Raw genomic sequence first — 25523 nt, forward strand, 5'->3', positions numbered from 1 at the left:
GATATTCTTAATTCTTTATGACCATACTTAATTTTAATAAACATCAGTATAATTTTAAGTTCAACGAAATGGGTTCATCATGACTAATAATAACATATTTTTAATAAAATTCGACTATGGCATAGTCTACCCCAGGGCTCATAATTGTTGCATAGCCCCTAAGTCATTTAGGGCCACCATGTCCTGGGTCCCAAAATGGACTCGGACATGCATTGATTGTATACTCTCATAGTCCTACTGCCTTCATCAAACTGATTGAAAAGTCACAAAAATAGTTACAGGTAAGGTCTTTAATCTCAAAACCCAATAATAAGTATAAACCCTATCATTTCCTTACCCTAAACTTCACCCTATCCCAAACCAATCATCTAAGCCCTAATACCCTAAACCTACCCCTAACGGTGACTCAAATCCTAACTAAAGACTTTTCCTTTGGACTCAGAAATGAGTCAAAAAGGGAGGCAAATATTGTTTGCATTTCAAAGAGGAAAAGGGATTTTGACAAGTCAACTTAATTCAATGGGCCATTTTTGGCAAACTTTTTTCAATATGCACCACCCGGGATGCACCACTAGTAATTTTAACCCTCACCCGGGGGGTACCCGGGACCCTCACTGCCAATTTTTTGGACTCCCGCCTACAAACTATTAATTGTCATCATACTCAAAACTTTCGTTACCTGAGCTCTTCAGAAGTATTGTTTACACCCCCACCTCCAAATCATCGACACTTGATAGGCCTACTATGTCCTCTACTACCTGTCTGTCCCTTTTATGGGATTTTTTTTTTATCCAGCGGTGAACTTTCTGACATTTATTCAATGTTTGATTAGTGAACAAAAGGGGTGTACCGCATTACCGGCTCAACTATTGATAAGGTAATGGACTCAGTGTATACAAAAGGCCGGCGTCCATGGCAACGGAGCGAGACCACGAAACCCATCAAGTACCGTATGAATGATGCATTGATTTTGATCATTGGTAGCTGATGAATTGAAACTGGATTAGCGACGACAACAACTTCCTAAACATGGCAAAACATTGGAAAAGTCTCCGATCTCCATACTGTGCGATCTAAATATTAACATTTTGGTGAGGGATATTTCTTGTAAAACCATTTTAGTGACAGAATACGGACCACTTGTTGGATTTTGCCGCGAATGTAATTAAAAACGGACCAGTAAGCCACATTCAGTCGGAAACGAGCACATTTATTTTCATGTACATGTGGAGTGAATTGTCGCCAAATTTATATAGCAACTGATCAAAATGCCTGTTGCTCAGACGAGACTTGAAATTCTTCAAGTCCACAAATTTTTACAATGTGTTCGAACTGGAAATAAGGAGCAAATTGAGAAACTTGTGAATAACGGAGTACCACATCTGGTCAACTTTAGCGAACCTAAAGAAGGTGAAACGGGACTACATTTAGCGGCCAGAGTAAACGATGAAGAAATGGTCAAGTTTCTTCTGGAGCTTGGAGCTCATCCTAATGTTGTTGATCTCAAAGGAAGAACTGCTGCTATGAGAGCTGCAGAATTTGGACATGTTCAAACTTTGGAGATATTGGCAGCCTCTGGGTCAGATATGAAGATCAAAGATGTTGATGGAAAAGGTAAAATATGTAAATATGTGATGCAACAATACTGATGTTGTCTGATGTTGCCTGATATTTTGAGTATTATTAATTATGGAAAAAAGGTAGGGTTATACTTCAATCAACCTTTTCCTTATTTTATAATTATTTTCTAAATCAAAATTTGTTGGGAAAAAATATACAAAAAAGGTTATAAATATCAGAAAAGTTCTATATAATTTTAAAATGTCTTTCAAAATAACATGTTGATAATAAAAAATACCTGTGTATTTCAATTGTTCTGAAAATAGTCAATTTGACTTAGGTAAGCCTGAACATTGTTTTGAATATGTTAAAATGTACCAATCTATTTTGTTTCTTTAGAGACATGTATTCTAGTATTTTGTATGCCAGAAATAATAGGCTATAATATATAGTACTACTTTATCATACATAACTATAATTTGTCGAAACTTTGTCTGAGGGGGGTGTTAAGAGTTTCTTTATATCTCTTAATTGTCTTGTCAATGCTTATTGAGTAGTGATTCTTGAAAACATAAGAATGATAAATAAGAAAAGTTAACTTTGCATCATGTGCATTGCAATAAAATAATGATTTTCATACAGCAAAATGTATCCATGATTCAAACAATCTATTTACCATGTATAGGGTCAAAGGGCAAATTGCTAGTACAAACACCTCAAGGAGTTTGACACAGACCCAGACTAAACTTTAATGGTGCAGCTGATTTAAAAAAAATATGTTGGATATTTTATTTTCACATCTTTCACTCTCTTTAAAGATCATGACTTCATCATATTAAATAATAACACAATTTTTTTTATATTTCACACTTAACTTTTTCTAAACATCCTTTATATTTTGGAACCTTTAGTACATTTGTATTTAAATTATAAGAAATGGATTATTCACTTCCATATATTAGTTCTATTATAAGAATACGAACATCTATCTTTAAAATCTTTTCATAACATCAAATTAGTGATTCACATTTGGTAACCATGTGGCAATATGTTTGGCTGGTAATGTATGCAGAGTTCTCTTGTCTAAGTGTAAACAATTATAAAAGATGTACATTACATAAATAATCATCTTTGAATACCCTATTCTGTAAATTCATAGGGGGGGGGGGGTAATAAATTTGAACTTCATGATACATGTACAATGTATAGTGGAAAGGGAATTGGATGCAATGAATATATTGTAATGATTCATGAAGTTATTGTTTTCAGTCATTGAACTCTTTTATGAATGTAACCCCTTTTAATGACCCTGAGATATCACCATGGCAATGATAAACAATCACATAAATCTTCAGGTCAGCATAAAACTTGCCCTTTAATGTCCCATGTATTTTGTTTTATACACAATATATACAGTATGTATTGTGTTTTTCAAGACTTCATAATGATCACATTTGGGAAGGGGGATATGAAAATGTGACCTTTATTGTGTGCAGTGGGGAAAGCTCAAGTTTTTTTGGGAAACACCGGCATCCTGTACTGAGCATAACAAACTCATAAGATTTTCAGCCAAGACTTCAGAAAACTGTTTCCCCCAGGAGATTGGGATTAGCTCCAGGGAAAGGGGAGTAAGGGGGTAAGTTGGATTTGGGCAGGAATGCCGTGCCTCAGACTCTGAGAATGTCAAAATGGACCCCATACCAATTTTCCAAGAAAACTGGACCCATTCTTATACCCGAGATCCAGATTTTTGGCAAACTTTAACACAATGTCACAAAATGTTTACAAAATTTTACACAAAATTTGAAATCTGGGTACATTTTTTTTACCCCATCATAGGCCTGAAAGTGAGACTCATATTTGTATGGTCATTTGTACTGAGCACCCCCCCCCCCCACTGTTCTTAAGTTGCTCTAATTTTCAAACAAGATTGGGAGAACAAGTAAAACAAATTTCAAGGAAAAATATGGTCAAAATTCAAAACAAAAAGAGAATAGGGGATAAAATGACAATAAAGATAATTGAATATACAAAAGAAATATAATTCTTTGACAGATTATAAAGACATTTTTCTCTTGAATGAAATGAAATATATTTTATAATATCCAAATATAATTTTGTATTTACAGGAATTCTGTTCTACTGTATCCTGCCTACCAGTCGCCATGGTAAATGCACCCAGATAGCAATAGATGCAGGAGCAGAGGGTGACAACCTAGCCAATGATGGAATGCCTCTATTAGTCTTGGCTTGCCAGGAGTCTAAGGAAAATGAGAAGATTTGTCAACTCTTGCTAGAAAACAAAGCTGAAGCCAATAGCGTTCAACCAGTAAGTTACAAAAATATGTTAGTAAGGGGTGGTGCAATAATTATGTGTACCCGGGGTGAATTCTCAAAATGGTCTGCCAAAATCGCTTGCCCCCCCTTTGGCGTGCCAAAAACCTTTGCCCCCCCCCCCTTCGACGTGCCAAAAAACCTTTGCCCCCCCTTTTGACCTTTGCCCCCCCCCCCCCCTTGCACATGCAAGATTTTGGGGAACCCGAATTTAAAACCTTAAATTGTCTTAACATATAATGCGAGGGCAGCGAGCAGGAAATTTTGCATATTTGAACGTGTTCGTAACGTTTTCCTACGCCTTTTTAGGGTGTAATATAGAAACGGTGCCCAAAATATCTGTGCCAAAATTGCTTGCCCCCCCCTTCGACCTGCCAAAAATCGCTTGACCCCCCCCTTTCGACCTGCCAAAAAATGCTTGCCCCCCCCCTTTTGGCCTGCCAAAAATCTTTGCCCCCTATAATTCACCCCGGGGTACACATAATTATTGCACCACCCCTAAGCTGTACATGTAATTGTACAATAATTGTCTGTCAGAAATTCGTCCCCCTAGCTCAAATTTTAATTACCCTCCACCCCATGGCATATAATCATTGCAGAACCCTTATGGTAAAAAATTTATTCCCAACTGGGAATGGGGTCTTCTTCACCTTCTTCCCCAACCATATCAGTTCAAAAGTAGAACTTCTGGGCATTTCCATGGTAATTTGTGAACAGCGCTGCAAGTGTGGTAACATATTACAGCTAACAAACTAACATGTTCATACTACTTTTAATTCAGTTAGTATCTTTATGATAACAATTAAAACCACACAAATAAGTAGAGACTTTCTTAAAGCAAAGTTATTATTAATTGTTTACTTTTTCTCATCCATACAGTCAACCGGTCGTTCAGCTCTACATGCAGCAGCCACCAGTGGTAGCATAGCCGTTGTCAGAACAATCCTCCAGAAGGGTGGTGACGTCAATCAAGCTGATAAGAACAACATTACAGCAGTACATCTAGCTTGCAAGCATGGCCATTTTGACATCCTGAGACTTCTGGCTAGTTATGGTGCTGATCTCGCTGCCATCGATGTGATAGGAAATACAGCTATTCATTATGCGGCAGAGGGTGGCTTCGCAGATTGCTGCAAATTCTTAGGACAAAGAGGTATGTGTATTCATAGGCCTGCTAAGAATACGCGATTTTGGAGGCCAAAAAACGCACCCCGATTTTCCAAAAAACGCAAAAATCCGCGATTTCCCGCCAAAAACGCAAAATCAAATTGCGATTTTTAATTTTTTTTTCGCGGATTTGGAGAGTCCCTGGGCCTAACATCAAGTGCTACCATCATTAAAAAAAATTTGAAAAAAAATTAAAAAAAAAAAATTAAGAAAATTAAAAAAATAAAAAAATAAAAAATTGCGTTTTTTAAAAATATTTTGCGGATTTAGAGAGTCCCTTGACCTTGAGTGAGGTACTGCAATCATTTGTGGCTGATTTAAAAAAAATTGGAAAAAAAGTTACCAAAAAATTACAAGTTTGTAGGCTATCCAAATGGGACCGATTTGTAACTTGTGTTCACTGCGTAATCTATTGAAGATATAAAAATGCATTGGTTTTGTACACAAGTCTGTATCTTAGATAGATTTTGAAGTGAACACAAGTTACAAATTGGTCCCATTTGGATACAAACTTGTAATTTTTTGTATCTTTTTTCCAATTTTTTTTTTTTTTTTAATGATGGTAGCACTTGATGTTAGGCACTCTCCAAATCCGCGAAAAAAAAAATAAAAATGCAAAAAAAAAAAAAAAATTTTTTTTTTTTAGATTTTTTCAAAATGTCAAAAACGCAATTGGAGCCAAAATACGCAAATTGCGGCGCAAATAACGCAATTGCGTATTCTTAGCAGCCCTATGTATTCAGATATCATTGGTGGCAACTGGTGCACCCCCCCCCCCCATCAATGTGCAGAAGTTGAAAATTTTACATACAATTTCAAATTAATCTTTTGTTGACAGGTTACCAATAAAACAATTGGGATCTTTCTAAGACCGAGTCTTAAAAATGGGGTCTTTCTGTGACAGATGCGAAAAAGAATTTTTTAGTGTAATGCTAGAAAGTGGGGTCTCTTTCAGTGATCAGTTATTCAATGCATGAAAACATGGGCTCCTTTAGTGACAAATGATTATTGTCAGAAACTGAATTGTAAGTTCCCTTATATATTCTTCGGAATAAATTTGATAAAAGTTTAAAAGTTTCAGAAAACTGCAAATAAAATTCATGAATTGAAGAGCTTTGTTTCAAAACCCCTTACATCCACTTGCACAATTTTGAGAACACATCAAAAAATCATCAAAATAATCACTGATATAAGGTGTTTTTCAACAAAAGCAGTTTTTGGTGGGATGCTCATTCTACCCATGCATCCCACTAAAAACTGCTTTTGTTGCAAATCCCCATATATCACTATATCAGTGATTTTTTGATGTGTTCTCAAAAATGGGCAAGTGGATGTTACAAGGGGTTTTGAAACAAAGCTCTTCAATTGTTGAAACAAATTGGCCAAACAAAGAATATGAAAATCAGTGCGGTGTTTGAGGAAGCTTTTGATTTTAAAACTACAATGTTAAATCCAATTTTTGGAGTCAAAATGCTATGAACTTAAAATATTTTATTATAAGTAATATTTAGATATTCATGCCTCTCCTTTTCATTTATCCAGGTTGCAAGTGTCATCTGAAAAATGAAGATAGTTTGCTCCCGAAGGTCATTGCCAAGAGCGGTGGCTTCAAAGACGCAATGAAGGAAGCAAAGAAGGCTGAAAAAATCTCAAAGAAAGTCAGCGGTGGTGGGAAGCCTCCAACAGAACTATGGGCTGTCAGACTATATGATTGGACGATTGAACACGGTGCCAAACTCCAAGAGATCTTTGAAGACAAAGATAAAGATGCAAATGAAGTTCTTCCAATTCCTGAGTTCTATAGTGTCCTCTCAGATCTAGATGCCCCGATTGATGATGACAGTTTTAAAGCATTATCTGCAGCTCACGACAAAGCACGAGAAAATGTCATCAATTACAGTGACTTTTTAGGTGGAAAGAAATATGTGCATAAAACATATTTGATGTCAGCTTATGTAAAGAAGGAAAAGAAGAAAAAAGGAGGTAAAAAAGGAAAGAAGAAGAAAGGTAAAACAAAAATAGCTGTACCAATTTGTATTGGACCAGATGGGGAGAGAATGGAATATGGAGAACCACCTGAGCAATATTTACAAAGACATGTTCCATTTACGGACACAGGACGATTTGATCGTGACAGGCCGCCAGCTCATCCGTTACAAGATGATTCTGCATGGTACCTGGCACATCCAGACAAGACTTTTATTAATGTCAATGATGCTGCCAAGATGAATGATTTAGACTCTTTGAAATTGTCATATCAGAAGGGAAGACCAGTGGATACAAGAGACAAATATTACAAGACAGCCCTGATGACTGCATGCGCACAAGGAAATAAGGAAGTGGTTGTATTTCTTTTACAAAATGGGTAAGTTGGAATTTTCAAACTTAGGCCTTAAAAGATGTTTGATTGGCATCAATATACTTCCGACCCTGATTTATTTTTTATTTAGGAGGAAAAGAAAAAGGTCATTTATAAATTGATGGATAATAAATGCGCTAAAAATGGAACAATCTGTAATAGTAATAAGCAAGGAAGTGGAAAACTACAATTTTCTCAAGTAAGTTATTGTCTAACAAATTACAACTACATTGTATATGTACCAGTTATTCTTCCTTAGCACATATTCCAATATACATTTTCTTTTTATGATTTTTATTCCAGTGCCAATGTGAATGCAATAGACAATTTTCGCTGGACTCCTCTCCACCACGCCTGTCTCTCGGGCCAGCTAGATCTGGTTGAAATGTTGGTTCGACGTGGAGCAGACATCAATGCACAAGCTCTCAATGGAGGCACACCACTCATGAGAGCCATCCAGACATCCAATCCAGATGTAGTGAAGTTTCTCATTGACAAAGGCTGTGATGTGGAACTGGAAAACAGGAAAGGTAGCTGATTAAGCCACAATCCAGGAAAATATGTGTCTAAATTGCTGACTCAGCAATAGATATGTATCTAATAGCTGCTGTATTCATTATTGATTGCATCTTCATGCCCTAGGGCTTAGCTGCACAAGCCTTAGTCATATGTCCATTAGCTGCCATGGAGCTCATCAACTCCAGTGACTAAAATGGAGCTACGTCTTTGTGTCACTGAGCCCTATATGAATACTCGCCAGTTGATAGAGATAAGTGTTTGTGCCGCTGAGCCATGGGCTATCTAGATGCAATCATTATATGGCAGTTTATGGATATGTGTCTTTGTATCACTGAGCCATGGGCTATCTAGATGCAATCATTATATGGCAGTTTATGGATATATGTCTTTGTATCACTGAGCAATGGGCTATCTAGATGCAATCATTATATGGCAACTAATAGACATGTGTTTTTGTGCCACTGAGCCACAGGCAATCTATATTTAGTTGCAATCAAATGACAGCTAATGAACATACAAGTAAATCTTAGTGCAATTGAGCCATAGGCTATCTAAATGAATTATTACATAAGAACTAACGGACATATGTCTTTGTGCTGCTGAGCCATGGGCTATGTGAATGCAATCATATGGTAGCTAAATGGACATATGTCTTTGTGCCTCTGAGTCATGGGTTATCTAGATGCTCTCATTATATGGCAGCTAACATAGGTATTTGTGCTATCTAAATGCTCATTATATGGCAGCTAATGGACATAAGTCTTTGTGCCACTGAGCTATGGATTATCTAGATGCTGTCATTATATGGCAGCTAATGGACATAGGTCTTTGTGCCGCTGAGTGATGGGCTATCTAGATGCTCATTATATCATATGGCAGCTGATGGACGTATGTCTTTGTGCCACTGAGCTATGGATTATCTAGATGCTGTCATTATATGGCAGCTAATGGACATAGGTCTTTGTGCCGCTGAGTCATGGGCTATCTAGATGCTCATTATATGGCAGCTGATGGACATATGTCTTTGTGCCGCTGAGCCATGAGTTATTTGGATGCTCATTATATGGCAGCTGATGGACATATATGTCTTTGTGCCGCTGAGCCATGGGTTATCTAGATGCTCATTATATGGCAGTTGATGGACATATGTCATTGTGCCACTGAGCCATGGGTTATCTAGATGATGCTATTATTCATAGAGTAAGTAATGGAATTGCATCTTTCTGCTTCTAAGTCAGGAAATGTAAAACCCTACCAAGTGAAATTATGATATTCTGAAGCTCTCATTGTAAGAAAATGGAGAAACTGTGATGTCCAATCACAAACTGTTGCCGTTTGTGATATTTGTTTTCAAACAAAACTCATACTATTTTTTTGTAATTTTTACATCAATATGTCTTCCATTTGATAATCCAATTTGTTGGCACACAACATCTTTAAATCATTTCAACAGATTGGCCATCTTTTTGAATTTGGCAACATTTTGCAACTGCATTGTGCTAAGAATATTCTAAAATATCATTCTTATACCACCAAAAAGATGACATAAATAATTTTTGTAGACTTATTCCATTATTGTTTCTATAATTGACATCAACTTGTCATTGTCTTCTCTCTAGGTGACAATGCTCAGGATGTTGCAAGGTGGTGGGCAGACCCTCGAGTATCTGAAATCATCAATGCAAGGTTTGAGACTGTCCCTCCGAAAGAAAAAAAGGGAAAGAAGGGAAAGAAAGGAGGAAAGAAGAGTGCAGCCAAGAAGAAAGGGGGTCAGAGTAGAGCCCAATCAGTACCCCCAATTCCACAGGGTGGAATGACTCAACAACCAAATGAGGTAAGTTAACAAAAGTACTTCTACCATCCTGAATGTTTGGACTGTGTGTTTGCCTGATTGATAAAATTCCATCAGAATGTGTCATAAATGCACCTCCAGGTTCTGTATTTTTTCGAGTTTTGACTTTTGAGAAAAGAAATATATTCTCAAAGAAGTAACAAAATATTTAATTTTTGCAAAATTATATCATCAAAGAATGTTCCGAATTGTTTCAAATTATCCAACTCTTTCCTTCAACCATGACTACGAGACAAACTTGAAACACATAAATCCAGATCATGCATCCCAGATCTTCTCTGGACACATTCCTGATATATTAAATTCTGACCTCTGAACAGCAAATCTTGGGAACACACCAAAAGATTGACATAGCCCTACAAACATAACTAAGTTTCACTACTACAGTTAATTTTTTATTTCTTCCGTGGTCGGAGCTGTGCGTATCTCGCTGATTGGCAGTGGCGTAGCCAAAGGACGGCAGCTGCCTAGTCTTGCCTAGGCTCCCTCTTGCCCCTCTCCACATTAAACGCCCAAAAATAGCTACTTTTTCATGTTACCTTGTTATTTGTGCTTCAAATGGACAGAAACCTTCCCTTGCAATAATATTATTTCAGCATTTTCAGCAAAGAAATTAAAAATTTAATTTACAATACAGATATTCCAGAATAATTTTAAGTAAATATCAACTCCAGTAACTAATATACGAATGGCATCTTTATTTATCTCTTCAACTCTGCAGATTTCAGAAGATTCTCCAACATTCAGCCCTCGTGAGCGCAAAGGTTCTGTACTACGAGCTGCATCTGCGATGGCCGGTGGCATAGAACACAAAGAAGACATCACATACATTCCATACATTGCCTGGAGTAACATACCAAATACAAAAGAACTTATCATCAAGAAGGAACAAAAACGACAAAGATATGGATACACAATAGACTTCAAAGACTTTAACATGCCTTTCAAAGATCACTTCATGAAGAAGTCTGCAGAGCTTGGTGGTGTATCTTCTGATGAAGATTGATGTGCTTTCAGAAAAAACTACATCACTGTTATTGAAAACATGAAATCAAGTGGGTTGGGAAAGTACATGTACGGCTTCATATGCAAAATGTGGAATGCAACTCCCAGGGGAGGTTGGATTAGGTGTGTCTGGAAGAGCACAGCAAAATGAGACTTTCAGATACTAAAAATATCAAAATCACAATTTTACATGTAATTCCTGGAAAGGATATCAATTTTTCTATAATCTTCAAACAAAGAAATCCCTTAAATTATGATGACAAAGTCCTAGAACTGTGTGGTATCAAAAGAACACAATTTTACAGTCTAATAGTTTTGATTTGTGTGTGTCTAAACATTTATACTACATGGATATCATAACTACTAGTGCATGGTGTTTACTTGGCTTATTGAGTGGCATATAAATCATTTATGCCACTCATGAATTCAAACACATAAAGGAACTTGTGCAGTTTGTTACCACTACCATAAATTAAACCACAGGTCATTTTCACAGTTGAAAATAAGAATGCACAAGATCCAAAGTCGAAAGTAAGAGTGCAAAATTCATAAAATTATTATGTAATTCAAAATGTCAAATACAAAACCTCATATGTAACAAGTGGGCCGCCCCAGTTAACATAAACAATTTTGTGTGAGATGCGAAAAATTGTTGAAAACTGACAGGATTTACATAGAGAATTTATTAGGTCATGTAGTTTACAATTAAAGGGGACGTATCACAATGTGTGCCTGGGAATTTTCTGCAAGAATTCGACCAAAATTGCTAACGTGAGGTTTATGTAACTGGACCACTTGTAACATGAGGTTTTGTATTTGATCTTATGATTTACATGAGGTTTTTATTACCACCCAGCTACAATTATGTTTTACTTGATCAAAGATTTCAGTACTATATACATTTGGTTTCAAAATTTCTGATTGCAACTTTATTTTTCAAAACCATTTTAATTCAATCAATGAACAAGCAACCAATTTTATACTTGTAGTAGGTTATCATTAAATGCATCTATTTTATAAAAACATGGCTACACAATTTTTATATACTGGTATGCCCATTTCTTGGATCATGTTATAACTGGCTGAATCCTGGGGGTGATTATAATTATTTTCTTAGATTTCCCAATTTTGTGATATAAAATATGCTATGCAATTAATTGCAAAAATTTACATTGTTTTTGTGAATCTGATTTAGCTTTATAAAATGTTAAGGGGGTACTGCACTCATTGCATTTTCTTATTTCTTCACAAAATGCACAAAAAAAAAAAAGAAGAAGAAAATGCAATGGGTGTAGTACCCCCTTAATGAAACTATCGGTATATTCACATTGTTTATAATATTTTTTACCATAATGTGCAAATATTAGTAAACTTTTCTACATATTCTGTCATTCAAAGGTTGAACAATATTTCATATTCTATTCTTGAAGGTATGGAATAAAATTTTTAACACCTGAAATTATGTCTTGTGTTATTTGATGTATTTGTTGCATACACATATTAATTTAACAAGGCGGTTCTCGAACCACGAGTCTCGCCTGCTTTCGCGATTACTTTTGGTAGAGGTAAATGAATTTGGTGGTTATTGGCTGGGCACGATTATCTGGCTGATGGTGACCGTACCCAGTAAGTTTCATGCCCATGCAACAGGTTTTACCAATTTGACCTCAGGTGACCCTGAAATGACCTTCCAAAAATTTGGCTTTAAATGTTGACTGTACCCACCAAGTTTCATGCCCGTACAACAGTTTTTACTAATTTGACCTCAGATGACCCCTGGTGACCTCGAAATGACCTTCCAAAAATTTGGCTTAAATGTTGACTGTACCCACCAAGATTCATGCCCGACCAACAGTTTTTACTAATGTGACCTCAGATGACCCTGGTGACCTCGAAATGACCTTCCAAAAATTGTGCTTTAAATGTTGACTGTGCCCACCAAGTTTCATGCCCGTACAACAGTTTGTACTAAATTTGACCTCAGATGACCCCTGGTGACCTTGAAATGACCTTCCAAAAATTGGGCTTTAAATGTTGACTGTACCCACCAAGTTTCATGCCCAAGCAACAGTTTTTACTCATTTGACCTTCGATGACCCCTAGTGACCTCGAAATGACCTTCCAAAAATTGGGCTTTAAATGTTGACTGTACCCACCAAGTTTCATGCCCGTACAACAGTTTTTACTTAATTTGACCTCAGATGACCCCTGGTGACCTTGAAATGACCTTCCAAAAATTTGGCTTTAAATGTTGACTGTACCCACCAAGTTTCATGTCCACTACAGGGGTCCATGACAGGTCTTTGTTAACAGTAAGACCAAGAAGGTCAACGCTGTCTGCCTCTTCTAGAGTTGTTCCAAAAAAGTGGAGGTTAGGGTGACTATATGAAGCATCTCTGCGGTTAGAAATAGTGGTCATCAGTCTATATGTTCATTTACTATTGGAAGTCCTGTGTATAATATGATGATCTAATTTTGGTGTGCACCCATCACTACATAACATGAAATGCTCTCAGATGGGTGTCCAGTTTGGGTCAAAAAGAACACACTACTTGTTTGAAATTTTCTACAATACCTGTGACTGTCACCTAAAATCGGACCAATATGACACAACATCTTAATCTTGTCATCAACAATATAAATATAGTTCAGGTCAATTGACCAAGCAAGCAAATATCAGAAAAAACTTGGTAAAGATGCACTTTGTTCTGAAAAGAGTTACTTCATTCTCTACAGTGGTCAAATTTCAACATTGCTCAAATCCACACCTAAATAGTAGCTGTAAGGTTTCAAAAGAGTGTAGTCTTCGTTTGACAGAACTGCAACATATCGTTCTCAGGTTATAAGGAAAAAGTCAAAAGTTAAATTTCTTCTCAATTTAGGCATACAGGAGTCAAAATTGGCAAAACTGATTCACAAAAATGCTCAGATTTTCATGAAAATGCTGCCAAATTGTTCTGCATACAAACATGATTCAAATAAAGAGTAGGTTCTTGCACTGCCTAAGATGATTTGTTGTTCCTCTAACATCACAAAATGATGAAACAGTGTTCAATGGGCATTCATACATACTTACGATATAACGACGTTTCTGATTGGATTTGCGACCTTTTTTGCTGGTCATAAATACCGTTTATGACCAGTACGCAGGGCATAAACAAGCTGCGCCACGCAGCGTTGGAACCCAATTAACACGATCTACGATTTGCTAGTGTTGCGTACACACGCATGTCACCGCGCCCATCTCACGCGGAGCGCAAAAGATGACGCGTATCACGCGTTGACTCCCGGCCGTTGACCTCATGAGCCGAGCTGCTTCCTGCAAGTAGGCCTATTCATTTTCTTTCAATTTATGAAGGAAAACGGTATGGAAATGTTATTTAAACTTGTAAACCCTTATTATTTTCATCTGTATTGAATTGCTAAGAATGTTTGGTATGTATGAACAGGGGTTCATTCATAGGATTTCGGGCATGATCGCTGTTTATGCCCTCGGCTCACGCCTCGGGCATAAACAGCGATCATGCCCTCAATCCTATGAATGAACCCCTAATTTATATCCTAGATAATGGCAAACTATTCCTTATTTGAATTGGTATCAGAACCCACAACTGAGTTCTTCAAGCTGCTTTACAAGTGTTTTTCAAAACACTGTCTAGGCCTATGAATGTAAAATATAAGCACATTCCACATTACAAATTCCATTTTGTTTCACATTTTATTCAACAGAACATCAGTACATGCATTTTGTTGTACAAATGCAATTTTTTCTTAATCCTTCAATACATGAAAACCCAGCAGACACAAAACGTTTTTGACATCATTCGTAAAAGTTTGGCAGAAAAGATTAAAATGTCGGGTTACATAAAGGGTATATAAAGGTTATAAAATGTTTTCATAACATTGAAAAACATTTTTTGATGACTTAGTATTGACAAAATATTTGACGAAAAATGTTTGCAAACAATATTTTACAATCACATTTTAAAACATTTTTACGACCTTTATAAAACCCTGACATTTAATGTTAATATTAAAACGTTTTTACAAAAAAAAAACCCCCAAATCTAACCAGTTTAATACATTTTTAAAACGTGTTGTGTTTGCTGGGAACTGATTCACTGGAATAGTTTATATCCAGATTATATTGCCGTATGCCAAGCAGACCCTTGTGCTTTTTTGCAGTCTGCAAGTTATGATCAAAGCATCAACATGCACAAACCTTGTAACACCTAACCCAAACATACCCTGTTGTTTTATTCAAAATCTCTGATTTTATCACAATAACAGCATCAGAATTTTGAAAACATTGAGGGCATCCTGCAAAGCAAATGTTACAATATGGCTTTGAGGTACCAATTTGGATGCAGGAGTGGATGTCATGTGCAGAGCACCATCAATATCACAGAAGTGCATCCACAGTTGCAGGAAGTCACATCAACCATACAGGTGTTTAAATTCCTTGGCCTAATTTAGATACTGTCAAATCTGAAATATGTGACTTTTTAAAGCAGGATTCCACTTCAGGTACACATAAGTTGTCCCATTGTTTACTGTTATACATTTGGCTCTTATGGTGAAAGATGTTTGTTTGTCCTCCACTCTTCCTGGGCTAGGGTTAGCTGGTTGGAATGTAACCTGATCAAAAAGGCCTTAATAATGTTTGAAGTGGATTTTTTTTTGGGGGGGGGGGATTTCCAATAGAAGTGTCTCTATTCTTTTGTCTGTACCCGTACAGATCTTTTTCTGAATATTAAAATAGTAGGTATATTAGGTTGCTTTTCTTGGCCTATGGTAGTTTTCTAGTAATACTCAAATCAAATTAAAGATCAGAATAAGGGAAGGAAAGTTTCAACAAAGTTTTTTTTGTTACATGCAGAATGTATTGCTCATTGAAACAGAAGCTGTTCAGGGTGATCTATTGTCCATTGACAGTCCAAGACCGTATTGGAAGGAATGCCTTATTGTTCAGAAATAGTTATATGGATAAAATGGTCAATATTTCCACATTTTCCATAGGTCATAGCTATAATTCATGTACTCAAACATGTATGCACAACTGAAAATGACATTAAACTTTAATTAATACCATGTAACACAAAAAGAGTGTGAAGTTCTGGTAATTCCTTCACATAAGCATCCTCAGAGTTGGCCAAGTAGCAAGATAGGCATTAAACAGCTTACAGAATAAAACTGTGTAATCCCTCAATGAGGTTGTCTTGACAATGGGCTAATTTTGTGTATGCTGATCCACAGATTTTATTTGAGAATATGACCTGCAGTTTCTTAGAACTACATGTTTGCACTCGAACACTTCTTCCACGACAGTCTTCAATTGATGTCTGTACTCCTTGTTCAAATTCCTTGTTTTCACATCAAGTCTAGTCACACACAGCTATAAATTCCCAACAATATCCTCTGCACTTCTAGTGAGATTGCGCTCTCGAAACATATTTAATTGTTCGTTTCTTGTTCTTCTTGTACTCCTTCTTGGCGCCTTATCGTAGGCTTCATTTACAACTACCTGCATTATATGGAAAACAAAAGAGTATGGATTTATATTGCATAACAACGCATCCTTGCACTTTACAGGGATTTGCTGACCACTATGGCCCAAGACACCTTATAAACCATTTAGGGGATGCAGCTCTATATAGGGGATTACAGGTGCAAACCCTAGTCACATGCCTTTTAATATTCAAACCATCGCAACACGGATCGGCTCCCCGAGATTGATATGGGTAGACCGGGTCAATCAGCAGTAAGTTACTTGCCCAGGAGTAACTCCATGCTAGTTGCAGGGACTCAAACTCATACTGTCAAACACTCTGCACCAGAATATTATAAGGTAAGCTAAGGTAACTGGAGTGCTGAAGTCAAGTTAAACCCAAGTTATACCACATTATGGCAACCACACCATTGAGACACTTTTGAGCGGTCTGTTGAAACAAGGTATTCAGTCGGTCAGCAGGCGGCCAGTTTTTGCCCTTGAGGAATCTTTTAGTTTTGATCCAAATATCGCAAAATTCACATGGAAGATTGATGAATACACAGGACGTGTTGTCGTGTTATAAACTATATTTGGTTAAAATCGATAATTGGCTTCATATAATGGTGGTGTGTTTTTGATTGTTATGAAAAAGGTCCCGTGCAGTAACACAGTGCTCATATGCGATGGGAGTACGGGAAACACACAGGGACGCGTCGCAATATGACAATGCGCTCTGTAGACGCAAGTGTACAGGATGGAATAACGGGGTGGGCTTGATGGTCAAGATCCATGTTACTGAATGTAAATGTGTACAGGCTGTATCAAAATGATTGGTACCAATCAGCTTTAGTGTTTATTGAAAAGCCTGTTTCTTTCTTCTAGAAATTACCATAATTTATTGTTATGTGACTGTTTATAACATTAATCAACAGATTATGTGGATCCTATCTTGCATTTTAATGTGTCAGTCATGTCCATAATCACTGGAAACTGATGAGTACTAATTATTTTGATACACTTTGTTAGGGAGGGCGGGTTAGTGTAGTGGTCTTCTCACTCGCTTCTCACCACTGTGGCCCGGGTTCAATTCCCCGCGGCGCCACAGGTGAGTTTGGTTGCCGATCCATGCTCGTCCTCGCAGGTTTTTCTCCGGGTGCTCCGGTTTTCCTCCTGCAATCTGCATCTAAAATCGGACCTCTTCCCATATCCCTGTCCCGTCATATCCGGATGGCGTCCCTTAAATTTAGTAGCCTCTAAGCACTATTGGGATTAGCCTGGCTTCGGCCGAATGTTATAAATAAATAAAATGTGTGGGGAAGACAATCAAATTTGACATGGTATCAATAGCTATAGTCTGTATGTCACCTGTTCAGTGATTCTTCTCGTTTTTAGTGATTGCTCTTGTTTACTTGGCTAGCTGGGTCCACATAAATTGTGGGCGTCCTGCTAGTCAAAAACAGTAGAAACAAATGTTGAAATCATCCTTTCTTTAAAAATTCATGTTCAAAATTCAACTTACAGTTTGTCCATCTATTTGGTGATCTGATTCAAGAGCTGTTCTTTGGTCATTCTCCTCAGCAAATTGTACAAAACCATAACCTTTAGAGAAACCAGTTTGTCTATCCTGTGGCATACAAATAAACAAATATTAATTAGCAAATACAGTCTACCAAGATGTGTGTTATAGTTTGCCCTGGCCTATGCTATCTTTCAAGTTTAACCTTAACTGCTAGGTAGACAATTTCACATGATAAGTTAACTATAGAGATTGTGCTTGAATTTTACAATTGTTTTACTAGTTAAATACGGCACTACACACAATATAACATTGTAACAATCAGAGATTAATAAAGTTAGTAAATTGAAATTACACAAGTCGACATGTTTTCTATATATACTAGACTGACTGTTTTGTTTTTCCATGCACTTAACAAATTATTGGGGTTTGCTGTCTCCTATTTGTGCAAAAGATATTACAAAATTTGCACATGGAAGTTGTGCAATGAGTGCCAATGGCAAATGCTATTTGAGCATTGTAAAATACACCATCAGTCAGGATCTAGGTCAAACTGCAAATATCAAAACAGAATAAAAATGATTTACTTACAAAAAGAACATTACAGCGTAAAACTGTCCCAATTTTACTAAAATGTTGCCTTAGTTCCTCTGAAAGAAATGAAAAAGAAATCGAAAAATAATGATATACATGTACCATGAAGTAAGCACAGATATGTCACATAAAATAGAACATGAGATGAAAATTAAGGTATTTCTGTCTCAGAAATATATACCCGATTACCCGTACAGGCAAGTGAGGTTCTGATTGGCTTATTGAATCATGTCATACCCTGGGGGTCACTCCCATTGTGTTCTGTACACCATCCGCGATATCTAATAAAAACGCGTAAAAAGGGTATGTTTTCGTGGGTAGGCATGATACGCGCGTATCGTGTTTAGGGTGTCAAAAACATGAAAAATCGGGTAGCAAAATTGTAATTGCTAATACACGGAAAAGAAATTTAGGGTATGAAATGCTTGTGATGCAAGGAATAAAATCCCTGTTTAGGTGTGAAAACAGGTGTGTGTTACCTGTTCAGGGTATCGTTTTAGCCAAGAGTTAAATCCTTGATTACGACACCCATTTGCACGAAAATACAGCTTATTCAGCCAATCTGAACATGGGGTCACCGCGAGAAATTTTTTCCTAGCATATTGAGCTAACACCTCAGCTACAAGTTTAGTGTTTCACAATAAGATATTAATGGAAAGAGATGGACAAATGTCCGTAATTTTTCGTCGGTTAATTTTTTTTACAGAATGTTTTGTTTACGTGCATCACCTCTTCCACAGTCAGTCTCTTACGCAACGCTACCAGCCTACCACCACACGATTGATTGCACATTGAGTATCCTTGGCAACCAAAAGTCCCTAAATTGACCGTCGAAAGTTCATCGTATTATGATGCATGTTCAGTGTGTTACACATTGGAACTTTGCACTGTACATGATGCTGAAGAGGTACTTTTATGCGTGCACGATTGGGGAAATAATTTCATGCTTTGGGTTTTATCGGAATTACTCAGTATGAAAAGGTCCAGGGAAAAGGTCTATTGTGAACAGTGAAGGGCCTATATGATCTATTCTGATGATGTCCACTGTAGGCATGATCACATTTTTAACATGTGAGGGCGGGCTTCATTAAGCTTACTTGTGATCCAAGATCCTGTCTTAACTGTGTAATCCAATAGGAAAATGAAGAAAATTTGGATTTTGACCCTCAAAACTCCAACCTGCATGATTTTTAGAAAATCTGCATTTGAATAATATTTGATACTATCAAGTAATGAAAGCCACATTTCATGAAACATTAGCGCATTTTTGTATAAAAATGGGAATGGCCCTTCATGCTCAAAAATTTAGCCATAAGGCCCTTTACAATTAATTCTTAGTTTCCTGTTTCCCGCCCGCGTCCAAAGTAGAGAACTGCAAAATATTTAATTATTTTATTTTTATTTTGGATTTTCTCTTTTAAAATAACTTTAAATGACTTCCATTTGCTACTTTCTGACTTTGATCATATCAGCTAAATGATGAACAAAGAACAACACTGTACCATTACTTATGTATAAAATCAAACATAGTTGTAAAATAATTAAATGCATGTTCCTGATCAAAACGGATTGATGTAGGCAGCGACCACTTGTTTTAAAATAAAAGAAAATAAAAGATAATTAATAATTAATAATTAAAAGTCACCTCATCCCTTGTTTTCAACCATGAAACAGGAAACTAAGAATCAATTGTAATTGGCCTAAATACATACACACATGTTAAGACATAGGAAGCATAATCATTAGGGTGCATCTCTTGCCCCTCATGTTACCCAAATTTCTTGTCCCTAGTCTCAAAATGTTCCATTGGTCAAAATATTACCCCATACCAAATTTAAAATTATTCGAAGTCGTTTAGGGGGCCTCCGTGACGTTGAAATTGTTGGTCAATGGCTATACCATATGCATAAAGCAGCTATTTTGTTTTGCATGGTTAACATTAGAAATTACTGCTGCCTTATGTATTTTGTTCATGTAGTCAGGACTATTAATGAATCAAGATGTTAAAATAGTCTAACTCAAAAAAAATAAAACATAAGGGAGCTATCTACAGAGGTCAAGTTTATGTAAACATAAATGGCTGCCCTTTGCTGTATTTACTGTGTAATTGTGAATTTGCTTCGATATACATATCTTTGCTGTTTTCGTGCCAACTTTGACCTTAGGCTGATACTACTACAGAAGAGTGATCGCACACTTGCAAGTTGTACATTTATAGACCTTGCTCAACTTGATGAGACAGCATCATGTTATACGTTAAAAAGAATGGAAGGCTAAGGTCCTTCAAATCTTCAGACCGCAGCTCTCAGCAGAGATGATTTCGCTGAAGTTGTGAATTGCATTAGTGAGCAAACTCAGAAGTTAAGTTTAAGATTCCAGAGCATTGTAGATGCTAGGCCAGATGAATGGCATAACTTTTGTTCCCAATAATCTGCTTGAACTTGAATTGATGTTCCAATCCAAGAACTACATGTACCTCATGGAAATATTCATAGACCTATACAAAGGTTAGTATGTGAATCATATAATTTCAAAAAGTGCCAGTTAAATCATATTACATAAAAGAAAGTTGCAATGTAAAACCAAACAAAATGGTACACTTTGCAGTTGCATTCTCCAGTGACATTTGACTAAGTACCAACACAGGAGAAGCACTATAGCTTAAACGGCAACAACAAAGACAATGTATAAAGCCGATAAGGTAAATGATCATGCCAGTACCAGTCGGAGATATCCAAATCAAGATTTGAAGAACCTCAGTCCTGTAGTGTGTGTGTTGTCTCATCAAATTCAGCAAGGTCTAGATGCAAGTGTGTGATCACTATAGTCTGTAGTAGTAATTATCAGCCTAACGGTTCAAAGTTGGCATGGAAACAGGAAAGTTATGAATATTTAAGTAATTTCACAATTACACAGAAAAGACAGCAAAGGGCAGCCATTTATGTTTACATAAACTTGGTCCTTGTAGATAGCTCCCTTTTGTTAAATTTTGGGACATGAGCTTTTTTAACATCTTGAATCATAATAGTCCTAACTACATGGGCAAAATACATAAGGCAGCAGTAATTTCTAATGTTAATCATGCAAAACAAAATAGCTGCCTTATGCATATGGTATGGCAATTGACCAACAATTTCAACGTCACGGAGGCCCCCCTAAACGACTTCGGAATAATTTTAAATTTGGTATGGGGTAATATTTTGACCAATGGAACATTTTGAGACTAGGGACAAGAAATTTGTGAAACATGAGGGGCAAGAGATGCACCCTAATAATCATATTATGCTGGGACTAGTGATGTGGTCGGCACCGTTTTTTATTGTCGACATGTCGATATAATTCGTATACCGACGTCGACAGTGTGTCGACATAAAAAAATTCTAAAAAAAAAAAAAAAAAAAAAAAAAATTTTATTTTTAATTTTAAAAAAATATTTTTGGCCAGAAAATCAAATTATAGGCCAAAAATAACTTGTTTTTAAAGGTTAAAAACAAAAGAAAAACTAATAATCAAAAAAAAAAAAAAAAAAATGCCAATTTTTTTTACAAAGTTGAAAAAGTTGTACATTTTAATTACTTTTGTTTCTATTGAACAGCTAGCAATGCATACTAATTCAATGTGTCCCTGACTGTTCAATAGAAGCAAAGGTAATCAAAATGTACAAGTTCATCAACTTTGTAAAAAAAAATTGGCATTTTTTTTTTTTGAGTAGCAGTATTTTCTGGTTTCCAACCTTGAATAACAAGTCAGTTTGGGCCTATAACTTATATATAACTATAAAAATATTTTTGAAAAAAAAAAAAAAAAAAAAAAAAATTGTCGACATGATTTTTGATGTCGACATGTCGGCATACGTGCCGACGTCGACATTATGTCGACATAAGGCATGTCGATCACATCACTAGCTGGGACCAGAGAAGATGAGAAGAATTTTCATCTTCTCTGCTGGGACACACAATTTGGGACATTCAGGCGAGCCTACTTTTCTTCATAACATTGCCAATTATAAGCCTACATACATGATTGACCCCTCATTTTTTTAAGTTAAGGGGGTACTACACCCCTCGATAAATGTTTGTCTATTTTTGCATTTTTCTCAAAAACTAATAACACAGTGGTAACAAAAGTTATGTGTATTATAGGGGCAAGGAATCCAATTACTACACTGGAATTTCAGTGACCCAAGACAAGTGGTTTGTTATTTATGACCAGAAATGAGGTACCACTATGATGTACCTCGTTTCCTATCATATATACTGTACCGCTTGTCTTGAGTCACTGAAATTTCAGTGTAGTAATTGGATTCCTTGCCCCAATAAATATACATAACTTTTGTTACCAGTGTGTAATTATTTTTTGAGAAAAATGCAAAAATAGTCACAAATTTATAACATGGGTGTAGTACCCCCTTAAATGATTCTCTTTTTTATATTAAGTTTTTAATGAAAGCAATTTTAGATGAATTTATTAAATTTCAAAATTTTATGAACATGCCTATCCACGGCATGAACTTGAAGCCTGAAGTTGTGCTACATGGCATGATTTAGGGGTTCATTCATATATTTTCATGACTAAACGGTTGTTTATGCCCGAGGGGCCGCTTGCCCCGCATGCCCGTTCATACATACCAGAACATTTTGTGATTCCTATTTCATCAAAATAATAACAAAAAATTACAAGTACCGGTAACATTATTAAAAAACACAATTTCCTTCATTTTCCGGTGATCACACATCCGGGATACCGGGCATAAACGCTATTTATGCCCGGCTCTCGACCAATCACGCGCGCTGTTACATAGCGTGCATGTATGAACAAACTATAGAAAAAATATTAAATTTGTGTACATCGTGGAACATTCAACTACACTTGTTAATGTTACTCGGCGACTAATCATGCTAACTACACGCGTGTACAACGCTAGTCTACGTGTCCATAAATTAGCGAGGCTATCCGCGTACAACTGCTTACTACGGCAGTCTACGGCTACGCACACGCAAAGAGTATCACTGACAGACGCCTGAGTATGTTCCACGATCGATGTTAGTCCGAATACTTGGTACTTGGTATTGGTATCCTCCAAAAATCTCCTTGCAGAAGTTTAAACTGGAGGCTCGCGAGGGTGGATTAGTTTTTGTTTAGAGCTGGGTCTTGCAGGAGCGATGACTTGAACTTGAAGGGGTCTGGTTGCGCAACAGTTGACTGCTGAAGTTTGTTCCATGTCTTAATGGTGAAAAGAAAAAATGAATTTGCATATACGTCGGTGGTTCGAGTCGGGATAACAAACTGGTTTGAGTGGCCTCTTCTGCAACGGTCTGATTTTGGTTCTGTGAATTTTTGGTAGTCTATGTCCAGAAGATCATTTTGTATTTTGTAAAATGATGTTAGTCTGTGTGCTTCACGTCTGGTCTTCAAGGGCTCCCATTGAAGAGTGTTGAGCAGCTGGGTGACACGGGTATCTCTGCCATAAGTGTTGGTAGCGAAACGGGCGGCTTGTCGCTGGACTCTTTCCAAATAGGCGATGTTTTTAGATGTGTAGGGATCCCATGATGCTGCCGCGTACTCCAGGTGAGGACGCACCAAAGTACAATACAACTTCTCTTTGACGGAGGAAGAGCAATGATGGAAATTTCTCCTGAGGAAGTTTAGGACGTAATACCTCTGCCAGCAGCATAATGGGTCTGCTTGTTCCATCGGAGATCTTTTTCAATGTGGATACCTAGGTATTTGGTGTGGTTTGTTTCCTCTAGTTTGACTCCAGTGATGCTATAAGAAGTGGTGCCTGGGCTTCTCTTCCTGGAAACACGCATTGTTTCACATTTAGTTGGGTTAAATTTCATTCCCCAATCTTCAGACCACTGAACCATAGTATTAAGGTCTTCTTGGAGTGCATCTTCATCGGCAGATGAATTTATAGGACGATAAAGGAGGCAGTCATCTGCAAATAACCTGGTTGTACTTGAAAGCGCTATTGTGAATGTCGTTTATATGTAATAAGAAGAGATGAGGGCCTAGCACAGTGCCTTGCGGAGTTCCACTTAAAACAGGATGCCATTGAACATTTACCGTTCACACACACTCGCTGCAGGCGTTTGGTAAGGAAGCTTGAAATCCAAGTTTTGGTCTTGGAACGGATGCCATAATAATCTAACTTTAGAAGCAGCCGTTGGTGCGGGATAACATCAAAAGCCTTAGAAAAATCAAGGATGGCCATATCTGTTGTTTTCTTCTCATCAAAGTTCTTGGCGAGATCATTTGTTGTGAGAATAAGTTGCGACTCGCAGGAGCGATGCTTTCTGAACGCATGTTGGTTATCTGCCAAGATGTTGTGACTTGCCAAATGACGCATCAAGTTACTGTCAATTATGTGTTCAAGGATCTTGCAGCAAACACTCGTCAGAGACACAGGCCTATAGTTTGCAGGATCGGTAGTGGCACCTTTCTTAAATAGGGGGGTGATGTTTGCTTTCCGCCAATCGGAAGGTAGTTCCCGGAGTCCAAGGATTGTTGAAAAAATGAATTGCAGAACTAGAGCAATTTCTTCAGCTGCGATCTTTAAAGCTTGGTTTTGGATTTCGCCGGGTCCAGTGGCTTTACAGACTTTTATGTTTTCAAGCAGTTTCTGTACACCTTCCAGGCCTATCGTGATAGGTGGCATCTCAGGATAATGGCTGGGAGGGAGATCAGGCAAGTTTGACTGCACAGGGTCCTCTCGCGTGAATACACCTTGAAACTGGTTTGCAAGCGCTTCAGCTTTTTCACGATCTTGAGTGAGGAGATGATTGTCAACCTTTATAATCAGACCCAGAACAAAATATTAATTTCTGACATGATCGTGTACTGTAGATCGATGTACACGAATTTGATCATTTTTCTATAGCATGTATGTAATTATTAATTAAGCCTACCTGCTCCGACGGTCCAGGGAAGTCGAAAAACTGCAACCTGTAATTTTTTTGCAACTGATGCCATCGTGTATTTGATATTGAAAGGTAAAATTGATGTAGAGTTCAACACACATGCGAAACGAAACGAGCACTTAGTGTCCTACGGGCTGTGGTTACATCGTTTGGTAATTTCCGGATAAAACCGTGAGGCTATTTCATTATTCTGTAGTGAAAAAAGA

At 37.1% G+C, this 25523-nt stretch overlaps 2 protein-coding genes across 2 annotated transcripts; one reads left to right on the forward strand and one right to left on the reverse strand.

Annotated features, from left to right (window-relative positions):
- Positions 1-866: 866 nt before the first annotated feature.
- On the forward strand, positions 867-11540 carry LOC140152890 (ankyrin repeat and EF-hand domain-containing protein 1-like). The gene is made up of 7 exons (XM_072175419.1): positions 867-1614; positions 3690-3889; positions 4774-5047; positions 6604-7426; positions 7724-7950; positions 9559-9773; positions 10513-11540. The coding sequence occupies exons 1-7, from the start codon at positions 1269-1271 to the stop codon at positions 10795-10797; spliced, it is 2370 nt and encodes a 789-aa protein (XP_072031520.1). The 5' UTR covers positions 867-1268; the 3' UTR covers positions 10798-11540.
- Positions 11541-14358: 2818 nt separating this feature from the next.
- On the reverse strand, positions 14359-25472 carry LOC140152891 (SRA stem-loop-interacting RNA-binding protein, mitochondrial-like). The gene is made up of 4 exons (XM_072175420.1): positions 25306-25472; positions 18395-18453; positions 17807-17911; positions 14359-16320 (listed from the first exon to the last, which is right to left on the reverse strand). Exons 1-4 carry the CDS (start codon positions 25367-25369, stop codon positions 16192-16194), a joined length of 357 nt encoding a protein of 118 aa, XP_072031521.1. The 5' UTR covers positions 25370-25472; the 3' UTR covers positions 14359-16191.
- Between the last annotated feature and the right edge of the window lie 51 nt (positions 25473-25523).

The sequence above is a fragment of the Amphiura filiformis genome, chromosome 5 (genome assembly GCF_039555335.1).
Source record: "Amphiura filiformis chromosome 5, Afil_fr2py, whole genome shotgun sequence".
In the NCBI taxonomy this organism is placed as follows: Eukaryota; Metazoa; Echinodermata; class Ophiuroidea; order Amphilepidida; family Amphiuridae; genus Amphiura; species Amphiura filiformis.

Coding starts and splice junctions, on each gene's coding strand:
- LOC140152890 (XM_072175419.1), top strand. CDS start 1,269: ATGCCTGTTGCTCAGACGAGACTTGAAATTCTTCAAGTCCACAAATTT. Junction 1,615..3,689: donor CAAAGATGTTGATGGAAAAG/GTAAAATATGTA, acceptor TTGTATTTACAG/GAATTCTGTTCTACTGTATC. Junction 7,427..7,723: donor GTATTTCTTTTACAAAATGG/GTAAGTTGGAAT, acceptor TTTTTATTCCAG/TGCCAATGTGAATGCAATAG.
- LOC140152891 (XM_072175420.1), bottom strand. CDS start 25,369: ATGGCATCAGTTGCAAAAAAATTACAGGTTGCAGTTTTTCGACTTCCC. Junction 18,454..25,305: donor TCCCTGGACCGTCGGAGCAG/GTAGGCTTAATT, acceptor CATTTCTTTCAG/AGGAACTAAGGCAACATTTT. Junction 17,912..18,394: donor TACGCTGTAATGTTCTTTTT/GTAAGTAAATCA, acceptor TGTATGCCACAG/GATAGACAAACTGGTTTCTC.